This window comes from Delphinapterus leucas, chromosome 16, assembly GCF_059928025.1.
Source record: "Delphinapterus leucas isolate spDelLeu-1000000601 "Yukka" chromosome 16, BTC_Dleu_Yukka2, whole genome shotgun sequence".
In the NCBI taxonomy this organism is placed as follows: domain Eukaryota; kingdom Metazoa; phylum Chordata; class Mammalia; order Artiodactyla; family Monodontidae; genus Delphinapterus; species Delphinapterus leucas.
The window spans coordinates 81,973,962-81,987,981 of NC_143144.1; the positions used below are offsets into that span (position 1 = coordinate 81,973,962).

Below are 14,020 nucleotides of genomic sequence, written 5' to 3' on the forward strand. Positions count from 1 at the left end.
CTGCACAGACAAAATCACACACAGAAGCATACACATACACACTCACAAAAAGAGAAAAAGGGAAAAAAAAATATATATCCTTGCCCCGAAAGTCCACCTCTTCAATTTGGGATGACTCGTTGTCTATTCATGTGTTCCACAGATGCAGGTACATCAAGTTGATTGTGGAGCTTTAAACCGCTGCTTGTGAGGCTGCTGGGAGAGATTTCCCTTTCTCTTCTTTGTTCTCACAGCTCCCAGGGGTTCAGCTTTGGGTTTGGACCCGCCTCTGCGTGTAGGTCGCCGGAGGGCGTCTGTTCTTCGCTCAGACAGGACAGGGTTAAAGGAGCCGCTGATTCGGGGGCTCTGGCTCACTCAGGCCGGGGGGGAGGGAGGGGCACGGAGCGCGGGGCGGGCCTGCGGCGGCAGAGGCCGGCGTGACGTTGCGGCAGAGGCCGGCGTGACGTTGCACCAGCCTGAGGCCCGCCGTGCGTTCTCCCGGGGAAGTTGTCCCTGGATCCCGGGACCCTGGCAGTGGCGGGCTGCACAGGCTCCCCGGAAGGGAGGCGTGGAGAGTGACCTGTGCTCGCACACAGGCTTCTTGGTGGCGGTAGCAGCAGCCTTAGCGTCTCCTGCCCGTCTCTGGGTTCCGTGCTTTTAGCCGCGGCTCGCGCCCGTCTCTGGAGATCCTTTAAGCAGCGCTCTGAATCCCTTCTCCTCGAGCACCAGGAAACAAAGAGGCAAGAAAACTTTTCCCCGGACTCCCTCCCGGCCAGCCGTGGCGCACTAACCCCCTGCAGGCTGTGTTCACGCCGCCAACCCCAGTCCTCTCCCTGCGCTCAGACCGGAGCCCGAGCCTCAGCTCCCAGCCCCGCCAGCCCCGGCGGGGGAGCAGACAAGCCTCTCGGGCTGGTGAGTGCCGGTCGGCCCTGATCCTCTGCGCTGGAATCTCCCCGCTTTGCCCCCCGCGCCCCTGTTGCTGTGCTCTCCTCCGCGGCGCTGAAGCTCCCCCTCCGCCACCCGCAGTCTCCGCCCGCGAAGGGGCTTCTAGTGTGTGGAAACTTTTCCTCCTTTACGGCTCCCTCCCACTGGTGCAGGGCCCGTCCCTATCCTTTTGTCTGTGTCTTTTTTCTTTTTTTTTTTGCCCTACCCAGGTACGTGGGGACTTTCTTGCCTTTTGGGAGGTCTGAGGTCTTCTGCCAGCGTTCAGTAGGTGTTCTGTAGGAGTAGTTCCACGTGTAGATGTAGTTCTGATGTGTTTGTGGGGAGGAAGGTGATATCCGCGTCCTACTCTTCCGCCATCTTGAAGCTCCTGTCGACCACATCTTCATTCATCTGTTGATGGACATTTGCGTTGCTTCCACCTCTTGGCAGTTGCGTATAACGCTGCAGTGAATAGGAGTGTGTAAATGTATCTTCTGTATCCTGCTTCCATTTCTTTTGAGTAAATACCCAGAAGTGGGATTGCTGGGTCATATGGTAGTTCTATTTTTAATTTTTTGAGGAGCCTCCGTACTGTTTTCCTCAGTGGCTGTACCATGAAAATTCCCATCGACAGTGCACAGAGGTTTCAGTGTCTTTGCCCACACCCGCTATTTTCTGTTGTTCTGTGTGTTTTAAAAAAATAACTTTATTTATTTATTAATTTATTAATTTTCTGCCTGCGTTGGGTCTTCGCTCCTGTGTGCGGGCTTTCTCTAGTTGGCGGCAAGCAGGGGCTACTCTTCGTTGCGGTGCGCGGGCTTCTCATTGCGGTGGCTTCTCTTGTTGCGGAGCACGGGCTCTAGGCTCGCGGGCTTCAGTAGTTGCACTACGCGGGCTCAGTAGTTGTGGCTCGCGGGCTCTAGAGCACAGGCTCAGTAGTTGTGGCACACGGGCTTAGTTGCTCCACGGCATTTGGGATCTGCCCAGACCAGGGCTCGAACTCATGTCCCCTGCATTGGCAGGTGAATTCTTAACCACTGTGCCACCAGAGAAGTCCTCACTGAAGAATCTTAGTCTTAGTATACTGTTTGTACTTTTCTCACTACCTTTTTCCTTTGGATTTTGTGATAGTTATACATAAAACTACTCAGAGGTGTGATTTCCTCTAGCTGCTCGCTTGTCACTCGGGATTGAATGAACCAAAACGTTGGCCGTAGAGATGGGGAATGTTATGTTAAAGACCAGAATCTGCTTCAAGGGAGCTTGGTATAAAGAGAAGAGGTAATTTTAGATTTAAGATACAGAAGATGTAGGTAGTCTTGATTGAATAGGGTGTAAGGAGCAGAAGCAGTCATTGTCATTATCTTTCTTTTGTTCTGGATTCTTCTGTGTCTAAGAACAGTGTGGCTCATCTTTGAATTTCTCCAAAGTGCCGTGTGTTCCCATTTTAACTGCATGACACCTTCATGTCCTGCCATCTGCTCCATTTCATTTGTGCCCCATGAAATACACAAGCTGTGGTCCAGGGGCACCTGTTGGCTGAACTGTTCTTCCTACATGTTCCTGTATCAGGATGCTTTCCTGTATCAGGATGCTCTGGTTCTTCTGAGCCAAGTCTGAAAGGAGAATTTGTGGGCCATGTATATTTTAGCTCAAAACCTCCAAATGGAATCATTTTAATATGTGTTTTCTGGAGAAATATGTAAATTAATAATTGCTTCATACATTATTCAAGAAAAACTTATTTTGTATCACAGATAGCTCTTGTAATCTTATATATAGATATGCTAATGGATTTAATTAAACTAATTATGCTGAAAAATGTAGTCTGAACTTTACCCTAAAATAGTGTCTGTTAATCATCAGTAGTAATATTTTTATCCAGAGAGATACTTAAAACATTAAATCGATACTAGATGGAAAGTGCATGTCTTGTTTTGTTTTACAGTTTGGATTAAGTTGGCATTCTCATGAGATGCATGACAATTAAATTTGCTTAGAGAAGAGTATAAAATTTATTTAATTTCTTTAACCTGAACTGTTTGAGCAATTAGAAAACTTTTGGAATTTTCTGCCATTTCATAATTCTTTTATACATTTCATTTCTTTCTCTCTAGAATTTTGGTTTCAATGTGGTTTTTGTCCATTTGATTCAGTTCTGACCATACTTTCCTTCCTCAGAGTTGTGATACCATGAGTTCTTTTTGTTTTAACCTTTAAATCATACTTTATTATTGCCCTCTTCAGAGATGTTTCTCTCTTTTTAAAAAATGAAGTATAATTAATTTACAATGTTGTGTTAGATTCAAGTGTACAGCAAAGTGATTCAGTTATACACATACACACACACATATATATATTTTTCAGATTCTTTTCCATTATAGGTTATTACAAGATATTGAGTATAGTTCTCTGTTCTATACAGTAGGTCCTTATTGTTTTTTAAAATTAATTAATTCATTTTTGGCTGCATTGGGTCTTTGTTTTTGCACGTGGCTTTCTCTAGTTGCGGCGAGCGGGGGTTACTCTTCGTTGTGGTGTGCGGGCTTCTCACTGCGGTGGCTTCTCTTGTTGCGGAGCTTGGGCTCTAGGTGCGCGGGCTTCAGTAGTTGTGGCTCGTGGGCTGTAGAGCGCAGGCTCAGTAGTTGTGGCGCACGGGCTTAGTCGATCTGCGGCATGTGAGATCTTCCTGGACCAGGACTCGAACCCGTGTCCCCTGCATTGGCAGGCGGATTCTTAACCACTGTGACACCAGGGAAGCCCGGTCCTTATTGTTTGCTTATTTTATATATAGCAGTGTGTACCTGATAAGCGTAAACTCGCAACTTATTCCCCCCCACCTCATCCCCTTTGGCAACTATAAGTTTGTTTTCTATGTGAGTCTATTTCTGTTTTGTGAATAAGTTATTTTGTATCATTTTTTTAAGATTCCGCATGTAAGTGGTATCATATGATATTTGCCTTTGTCTGTCTGACTTCACTTAGTATGAAAATCTCTAGGTCCATCCATGTTGCTGCAAATGACATTATTTCATTCTTTCTTATGGCTGAGTAACATCCCATTGTATATATATATATATATATATATATATATATATATCACGCATCTTCTTTACGCATTCATCTGACGATGGACATTTAGGTTGCTTCCATGTCTTGGCTATTGTAAGTAGTGCTGCTGTGAACGTTGGGTGCATGTATCTTTTCAAGTTATATTTTTATCTGGATACGTGCCCAGGAGCAGGATTGCAGGATTATATGGTAGCTCTATGGATACCATGAGTTCCTGATTGCCTGAATGTTAAGTGACGAACCCAGTATTAAGAGGACCACCCAGCAACTTGCCTGTCTTTTTTTTTTTTTTTTTTTTTTTTGCAGTACGCGGGCCTCTCACTGTTGTGGCCTCTCCCGCCCCGGAGTACAGGCTCTGGACGCGCAGGCCCAGCGGCCATGGCTCACGGGCCCAGCCGCTCCGCGGCATGTGGGATCTTCCCAGACTGGGGCACGAACCCGCGTCCCCTGCATCGGCAGGCGGACTCTCAACCACTGCGCCGCCAGGGAAGCCCGCTTGTCTTTTAATATTAGTAGAAATAGCTTTACCACTGGCCCCAGATTTTGTTTCTTGTATCTTCCTGTGGATTGCTGCCTTTCAATCAGCGCTCAGTGGCAGGGAGCCCTATTGTTTTTGGTGGTAATTTCAGTTGTAACCGAATCCTTCACGTGCCTGAGTGTGTGGGGGACTGAAGTGCGTGTTCTCAGCATGTCAGTGGGCCATTGCACACGTATTTGAGGCCCAAAGGTCTTTAGGGTTGGACCCGTCCGTCCTCATGTGGGAAAGCTTTTCCACTTTCAAAGAGAAGTGCCAGCCTGGACTTAGTTGCCATTTTGTTAATTTAGGTAAATTTAAAGTCAACTCTGAAAGAATAACTTTCTTAAAAAGCAAACACTGATTTGATAAGTTCAATTATGACTTAAGACACAGGAGACGGATAAACAAAGCTCAAACATTGAATTCATTTACATTCCTCTGTTGTGCTGGTCTCTGTTCCTGGCTAGGCCCTGTCCGGTGCGTGTGTTCACACAGGTTAAGTGGCCCCGGCTCACAGCCCCGGGAGGGGTGCCGAGGAGCTCCCACTCCAAGCTGAGCCCTGTCTCTGGGGCACATCCTGCAGACCTCACCCCTCCCCACCTCACTTGCCCAGTGAACCAATGCGTGCCCCACCCCCCACCCCCGCACTGCCTGCCGGGAACCTAGCCAAGGCCTGGGAGGCATCCTGGTGGCTGCTGACATGCCATGCGGGCATCCTGACCTCTCCCCTACCATTCGAAAGAGGCTGGCATCTTCTGAGCAAGATTTTGTGTAAATAAATAACTGGTTTACAAAAAGTAATAGAAAACAACAACAGAAAAAGCGACGTCTCCAATGCCCTCCATTCCTGTTACCCGACTGTCTCTGAGACTTGGCAAATGATACTACTCACTACTTACCACTTTAATCAGGACTTGATAAAAGGAAGTTTTCACTGAATGGAGAGTTTTGCACGTTGAAGAAGGCGTGTGTGTTCACATCTGCACACGTCCACACACTTCCTGCCGCCGCAACGAGTGGTGAGCACCGTCCGTGAGCACCAGTGATGGGTCGGGGGTGTCTCGTCGCCTCCACGGCACCCTTCCGCTCTCCCGACTGCAGCTGGAGGCCGCCCCATTCACCGCTACTAACCTCCATCGTTTCCCACTGAGAGGCACCCAGAGGAAAGGCTCCCTTCCTGAGTTCACATAGTAGGTGGCGGAGGTGGCAGCCTGGCCCGGAGCCTCGGTCCTTGTCCCGGGGGTGCACCCGCTCCTGGGCGTCATGCCATCTACCCTCCCTCGTCTGCGTTCGGGCCTTCTGTTTCTGGAGGCGTCTTCTGCAGATGAGGTTCGACCCATCGCTGTCCATCACCGAGCCAGAGCCCGCCTTGTCTGGCCCGCGCTGCACACCTTGAGAAGCTCTCGAAGCAGTAGCCCCTGCCCTTGAAAGAGACCTGAATTCAGTGAAGCAGCCTGACTCCACGGAGGAAACGGAGGCCTTTTCGTGCAAGCACGAGCGGAAACCAAAACACTCAAATCTCTCGTCCAGTAGCCAGGGTTAGAAATGGGCAAAGCTGGCTGCGCCCTTAACGAGAGTGGGGGAGGGCATGTGCTTTCCCAGGAGGCTTGGGCTGCACTGCGGGGACCTCAGGGTTCCCTCAGCCTTTTCTGGCTGATCGTCTTCCTGGAGGGGATACAGCTGGGTCTCTCAGCTGACGAGGCCGATTTCAGTGGGTGCAAAGCAAAGAGGTGCAGAGTCTCTTGAGGTTAAAGAGGTGCTTTTGGGCAAAGCTCTGTGGGTCAGGGAGTCATGGAGGCTCTACTGTGTCGAGGGTTCTTGGCCGGGCAACAGCCGTGAGACCCTGGTCGGGGGGCTACAGACACACGGCCCAGCGCGGTAATATTCCTCGATGGCTGACCCGGAATCCGTGTGTCTTGAGGAAAATGATGGCTAAGGGCTGAGAAGTCACGAGGTTACCTCTGTGTGTTTAGGACCAGCGGCAGGAGTGGGGGGAACAGTGACCCAGGAGGAGGGAACAGCATGGGCACAGCCTCGGAGCTGGCAGAGAGGTCCGTAGCATGGGGGAGACTGAAAGAGGCTCCACGTTGTTGGAAGGGGTCCTGCAGGTGGAGGTGGAGGCCCCTGACTGGGACATGGGGGAGGTGGGGCCCGGGCCTCTGAGGATGCTGGGTGGTCAGGCCTGTATCCCAGGAGCAGGGCGTTGCCACCCAAGTATCTCAGTTAGATTTGCATGTTAGGAAAGCTACTCTGGCTGCGAGTGGGACGTGACCTTGAGGAGGTCAGAGCAGAGGCGGGAGGCCCCTTAGGAGGCCGTGCCTTCCTGCCGGAGGGAGACACTAGAGGCGTGGGCCAGGTGGTGGACACTATAGAAATGGAGAAGGCAGTAGAGGCAGGGGGTGTGGAATAGTGAGGATCCACCGGGCTCTGTGATTGGTCAGAAGTGGGCTGTGCTGAAGACGCAGCATCCTGAGCGTGTGACCTGGGGGCTCCCGGGTGCAGCGCCCTGAGCCTGGAGCTCCGGGACGAAGGGTACGGCCCCCTCTAAGGCAGGGGGAATTTGCAGCATCTGTGGGGCAGCCACGAGTCCAGTGGCCGCCGGGTGTGTGAGTGTGAAGCTCAGGAGAGAGGTGACCCGGGAGACAGGCATTAGGCGTCCGAAGCTGGCTGAAGGGGGCTTCCTGAGGGGTATGGAGAGGGGGGAGAAAAGTCTAGAACGGGACTGCAAGGACACCCACCTTTAAGGGAGGGGCAGGGGACAGAGGAAGGTGGTCGCCCTGGCAGTGAGGGCTGTGGATGCTCCGGGAAATGAGGGGTCACAGCAGTGTCATGGGAAGGTCACCTAAGCGAAGGCCTGGAGTCGCTGTGGCCTTGGCAGGAATGGAGACTTGATGGCGGCTGGAGAGGTCGGGGGAGTGCGTTGGTTACTGGACACCGGGGTGAGTGCACAGCTTGGGAGCTGTCTGTGCTGGGCTGGGCGGCGGGGAGCCTGGGGCTCTGGGTGCTTTCAAGGGGAGAGGCTGGCGTGGGCTGGAGTGTGGAGGAAAATGCAGGAGGTGCTCGATCAGACGGTGGGGCAGGGGCCGTGCCCAGCGGGCAGGATCCCCCCACCCCACCCCGTGGAGGCAGGTGCTCCCTCCGTCTGCCTGGAGGGACAGGCAGAGGCCGGGCGTCCGGCTTGTTTTGGCTTGAGTGGTGGGCAGAACTGCCCAGCCTGTTCTGATGGTTTTGGTTTTCCCTGAAGCAGGAGGTGAGCTGAACGAAAAGGGGGTGGGATCCTGGGCTGGAGGAGAGCGAAGAGAGGCTGAGACGGTCACTGGGGGAAGGCGGAAGGTGGAAAGGAGCCCACGACTGCCGGAGTACGGAGAGAACAGAGCTGGAAATGGGGTGCGGGGGCACGCCCTCACCTTCACTTCATTCCGTCTGTCTGTCCTTGTTATGTTATCCAGGACTGACGTGGGCTCGTGGTTGCTCTCTGTTCTCTGTGACCCTCGTGAACTGTAAAACGCGACGTCCCTAGGATCTGGCTCAGTTTGGCAGCGTTCCCTGTTAAGCAGCATTGGGGGTCTCCGCGGGTACAGCCCTCCCTCTGCGGGTGTCGCCTGACCTCGGGTCGGGGAGCCTTCAGGAGCCTGGTTAAGGCAGTGCCCGGCGGCCCCCGGGCAGCGAGCGGAGGGTGGGCCACGAAGGCCTGTCTTGTTTGCCGCTGTTTGTCCTTGTAAGATGGTATTTATCACGCTGCTCCAGGCAGATGGTGCTTCGTGGGGTACAGGCTAAAACACATTATGCTGATGCATTCTCGCCCGCGGGACCCTCACAAACTAGACAAGACACTTTCTGGCCCGAGCAGTCAGCTGTGCAAACGCTTATTATTAAACGTCACAGTAAATATTTTTTTATTTTTTCAAAGCAACTCTAAGGTATTTGAAGCAGAACTTTGGAAGCCAGAATGAAGTTATTTCTATTTAAGGTTCTTTTCAAAATTTGCATCTCGGGCTTCCCTGGTGGCGCAGTGGTTGAGAGTCCGCCTGCCGATGCAGGGGACACGGGTTCGTGCCCCGGTCCGGGAAGGTCCCACATGCTGCGGAGCGTCTGGGCCCGTGAGCCATGGCCGCTGAGCCTGCGCGTCGGGAGCCTGTGCTCTGCAACGGGAGAGGCCACAGCAGTGACAGGCTCTCATACCGCTAAAAAAAAATAAAAATAAAAAATAAAGTTGAATCTCAAAGCAGAGAGTTGGAATTCCTTGATCTGGCCGGCATTGAAGGACAGGGTTAACACCTGGGGAAAAACACCACTAATTCTGGAGTGCAGATTTAGAGGTAAACTTGGCTTACCTGTCCTTGATCATCTTGACTGTGGCGCGTTAAGGCTTGAGGGGCTTGGAGGTGGACTGGCTCCAAATCCTGGCAAAACAGCTTCACTTCACTTGTGCCTTTACTTGCTTTGCAATTATTTTCTCCCCGTGTGTGGCTCGTCTTTATTGTCTCAGCAGAAGTTCTTTTGAAGAGCAGAAATTCTTCATTTTGATGATGTACAATTGATCCAGTATTTTTCTTTTCCAGATTTTGCTTTTGGTATCATATGAAAGAAATCTTGGCTTAGCCCAAAGTCACAAGTATCTTCTTCTAGACGTTTTATAGTTTTAAGAATATAAGATCTATGATCCATTTAAAATGAATTTTTATTTAGGGTGTGAGGTATGGAAGGAATTTTATTTGGTGCTGGCCGAGGGGGCACCTTTGTCCCTTGTTGCAAATCGGTTGACCATATATATTCTGGGTAATCCGTTTAAGGTGGGTTTCTGCCTACTTGCTTTTGGAAAACAATGCTAGCAGCTGTTTAGGTAATAGGTGTGGCATTTTCCAGCGTTCAAAGTGTTATCCAGTTCTCTTTTCAATTAGATTTCGAGCTTTATTGCAGCCCCTGGAGGTATTTGACATGAGTATTATTTCCTCCATTTCATTCAGGAAGGGGGAGCCCCCCCTGGTAGAAGGAGTCACTTAGAGTCAGAGGCAGAGGGGGGCGTCCCAGCCAGGGTCAGAACATTTAAAATCCAGGACCTTTTCCCAATCGCATATAGATGAGGGTGGGCTGAGGCCCTGGCTTCCCACCAAACTGAATTTTAATTCTAGCTCAGTTCAGTACTAGCTGTGTGATCAGGGGCAAAGTAATTAACATCTCCATTGTCAGTTTCCTTGCCTTCCTGCGCAGCTAACTCCCTGTAGGAGGTCTGTTGGAATTAAAGATAAAATATACACCGGTCTAGCACAGCGGCAGAGCATGTATTAGGATCTATCATTATTACCATCACTCTTATTTTCTGAAAGTGTGGGTTTTCTAGAAGATACAGAATGTGAATATAGGAGATAAAGTTACTAAAGAAGAAAGTGATTCCAAGTTCAGGGACCTGGATATACAGGCAGTCATTTCTGGAATGGAACAAAGGCAGTCATTCTAATTGTTGAATGTGGTAGAGCTACAGGGAATTTGTTGGTGGGGGATTCTTCTGGGGGCACAGGTCTTCATTTGCTAGGATTTCCTTTGGGTAAAGGGGAAAATCACATAAAAGCTTAGTACGGTATAGGCATTCGTGAGCAAGCATTGAATGTTGGCTTCTGCTAATATCACTTTTATTATGTGTCAGGATATCCATGTTAACACATCTCCACTGTTTGTGGATCAGAGGCTTTGTTTTTTCCCCTCTGTTTTTGTTGTGTTTAACCATCAGCTTCTCATCAGGAAAGTGATCTTTGTTTGTTTTGGTATGTGTGTGGTTTTTCAAAGTAATTACAACTTCGTATGAAGATTTGCCAGCTGCCTTAGGTTCAACATTCTTCTTTGTTCTTGGTTTGCAGGGTGCAGCGCTGAAATACTTGCCAACCATTGTCAACGATGTGAAATTGGTATTTGATCCCAAAGAGCTCAGGTAAGGAAGCACCCAAGGCGAAGGCTTCCCGTGTGCCATGCTTGGCCTCCTTTTGAGGGTGTTAGTTCACGGGATGCTTGGGTTGTCTCATGACCACATAGTTCAGTGCCCTGACTCTTTCTGGAACATGTTCTAGTGATGGTGTCTGTGACACTTTGCTCATTATGTCTTTATGTGGAAAAGGTGTCATCTATCAACAGTCACAATATTTTCTTTAGAAGATTATTTATAGCCTCATGCATACATAATACAAATTGGGCATTTTGCATCCTTTAGACTTTAAAATTCCATAAGTGGTTCTTGGGTTTGGGTTTGGGTTTCAGCACCTAAACGTTTTGACTCGGGAGCTTTAATATTGGTGTCTCACCTCCTCTACCTCATTACCGTACAGCTTCTCTCTGGGGGCTCCTGCCCAAGGGCTGTGAGCCTCAGACAGGAGCCGCAAGTTGTCAGCTCAGGTTATAGTAAAACAAAAACCAAAGCAAACCAAACTCTGGGCAAGCTGGACACTGGCTTTCAGATGGAGGAGTCAGGCTGGGGACCGAATCCTTCCTTTCACCTTCCGATTTTGCCACCGTCCCCATCCAAGCTCAGTCTCAGTTGTTTACTGTGCAGATGTCACTGCATTTGGAAAAGAGGTGTCTCGAGCAAGTGGGTGCACGGCCTCTGTGACCCCAGACATCCACAGCACAGCCCTCGTCTGCTCCTTGTTTGGGTTTTGATTTAACATTTGACACAATAAACTTACCTGCAGGTGGTGGCACCACTTGACCAGCCAGAAGAGTCCACCTAAATATTAGTAAAGAGCCATCTGTCCCTCAGGTGGTTAAACGGAATGAAAAACGGTCACCCTTCTGTACTTTATGTCCACCATAGGTCACTCATGCCCTGGAAGTGAAGGGTGAGGGGCTTTTGGGAAGCTGCTCTCCTCACGAATCATCACGTGCCTGATGTGCCTGAGGATTTAGTGTCCTGCATGGACACATTTATTTTTGCTCCCAGGCGCTGACAATACTGGTTATAGTTTAGCAGGTTCTAAATGAGAAAAGGAGGCACAGATGGGCCCATGGGCAACAGGTCTGCCCTCCCGGGTCTCCGTGTGCTCTGTGACTGCAGCCCGGCTCTCAGGCAGTGGTCCAGACAACGGCAATATCAGCAGCCCCTGGGAATTTGCTGCATCTTGGGTTCCTTCCCAGATCTTCTGAATTAGGAATTGGGGGCGGGGCCCAGCTATTTGGTTTTAATGATGCCTCCAGACACTTTCAGTGAATGCTGCTGTTTGAGAACCTCAGGTCTGGAGAAACAGAGGACGAGGGGGGAGCTGCAGTTGGGTGGGCCATGGCCATGCTCTGGGCCTGTCCTCCTGGGGCATGGGGACCAGGCCTCTGCTCACTAGAGGGGTGACGTCCATGTTCACAACGGGTGCTTGTGCCTTGTGCTTGGAGATCCCGGGAAGACTCCCTTCCCCAGGACTGGTCCCATCTGCTCTTGGGCCCTTGACTCTTTCTGCCTGTGCGTGGGTTCCTCTTCAACACCTTACCTACTGATTTTTTAAAAAATGACATTGAAAATCATGGATGTATTTTTCCCTGTTTAGAAAATTGAGTCATGTTTTGATGAAACAGAAGAGATCACAGAGGAGAATAACTCAAAGTTAATTCCACGAGGATCTGGATCTTCCTAGTTATCTTTTGTGTGCCAGCGTGTGTGCACACACACTAACACACACGTACATACACCCCTAAAAGAATTCAGCATTACAGTTTTTATTTTACAGTCGACTCCTGTGCTGAAGACATCTTGTTTTCCCACATCAGGAAGGAGACTTCTACCCCATCACCATAATCTACTGTTAGAACAGTTTTGTCACCCCAATAAGATTCCTCGTGCCCAGTAAGAGTCATTGCCCACTCCCACCCCAGCTCTAGGCAACTACTAACCTACTTACTGTGTGCATAGATTTACCTTTTCTGGGCATCTCCTATAAATGGAATCGTATAATATACGTGACCTTTTGTGACTAGCTTCTTTTCACTTAGCATAATGTTTTCAAGGTCTGTTAATGTCAGGATTTCATTCCCTTTTATGGGTGAATTGTGTGGATCTACTGCATTATGTTTAGCCATTCATCAGTTGATGGACATCTGGGTTTTTCCACTTTTCAAGTGTTATGAATAACGTTGCTATGATTCATATACAGGGTCTTGTGTGGATAAATATTTTCATTTCTTTTGGGTATATACCTAGAAGTTGAAATGCTGGGTCGTATGGTAACTAAATTTAACATTTTCAGGAACTGCCAAGCATTATTCCAAAGTCTGCCCCATCTTGCATTTCCACCAGCATGGTACGAGGGTACCAGTTTCTTCACATCCTAGTCAACACTTGTTACTGGCTCTCTTTTGGATTATAGCCATTTTAGTGGGTGTGAAGTGAAAAATAACATTTTAAAGCATCGTTCTTTTGGAAGAGATTTTGGCCCATATTGTATAATGGGCCCATTCCAACATTCTGGTGGCATCTAATGACCATTCACTGAACTTGTGTCTCGGTACTGTCTTGTATCCCACTGGGTCATTTTGCAGTATTTCCAGCATCTCTTTTCACTTGTGTTTTTCCTTTTATAGCAAAATGTTTACTGATTTCATCCTAAATGTTCCCGTGGGTTTGCTGACCATTCAGAAGCTATATTGCTTGATTGAAATAATTCACAGTGACCTCTTCACACAGCATGGTGAGTGAAACCCTGAGAATCCTTAAATTGTCACATTTGTCTTTGTCTGTAGACCTCGCCCCATCTGAATTCTCTCTTCTTTGTCGAAAGGAGTGGGGAGGGGCTTCCCTGGTGGCGCAGTGGTTGAGAGTCCACCTGCCGATGCAGGGGACACGGGTTTGTGCCCCGGTCCGGGAGGATCCCACGTGCCGCAGAGCAGCTGGGCCCGTGAGCCATGGCCGCTGAGCCTGCGCTCCGCGACAGGAGAGGCTGCGGCAGTGGGAGGCCCACGTACCAAAAAAAAAAAAAACAAACAAACAAAGAAAGGAGTGGGGAGGTTGCAGCCAATTAAAACAGCTCCATTACAAGACAGGAAGATTTAGCCCTTACCAGAGAATGGTAATTGGCATATACTGTAGGTAATAGATCATTGAAGAATGAAGGCACAAACCTTGTAGTTCGGAATTAGGTGTACACCAGAGCCGTAGGATAATCAGCATACATTGTAGCCTTTAAGATGTGCGATTATCTATCCTGGGGAGGCAATCACTGTCCTCCGTTGAGATGATTGCAACAAAAAATTTCAAATTTTCTTTAAATGTAGAAGTCACGGTTATGTCTTAGCCTGAACTTTGCATTCCGTGACAGGGTTTCTTCAAACCCTGCTCAAAGGAAAAAGAATTTTAATGATTCCTCAACTCATTTATCCCAAGGAACACCTCACATTTCCACACGTTATCTCCCTTTTAATAAATCACTTTCTTTCTGTTTGGACAGATTGGATTAATATTTTACACTTGTCAAGAAGTTTTATTGAAAGCTTAAGACCTTTGCATAATTCCACAACCTTCCTCACTTACTGGTGACAAATGTAAAGACTGTTGAGTGA

The 14,020-nt window shown here is 49.0% G+C and overlaps 1 protein-coding gene across 1 annotated transcript in view; it reads left to right on the forward strand.

Moving 5' to 3' along the window:
• The window catches only part of DOCK1 (dedicator of cytokinesis 1), a 527,459-nt gene that overhangs the window by 167,820 nt on the left and 345,619 nt on the right, over nt 1–14,020 (forward strand). Inside the window, exons 24-25 of the mRNA XM_089898353.1 lie at nt 10,348–10,418; nt 13,046–13,152. Coding sequence (XP_089754479.1) covers nt 10,348–10,418; nt 13,046–13,152 — 178 coding nt within the window. The remainder of the gene's footprint in view (nt 1–10,347; nt 10,419–13,045; nt 13,153–14,020) is intronic.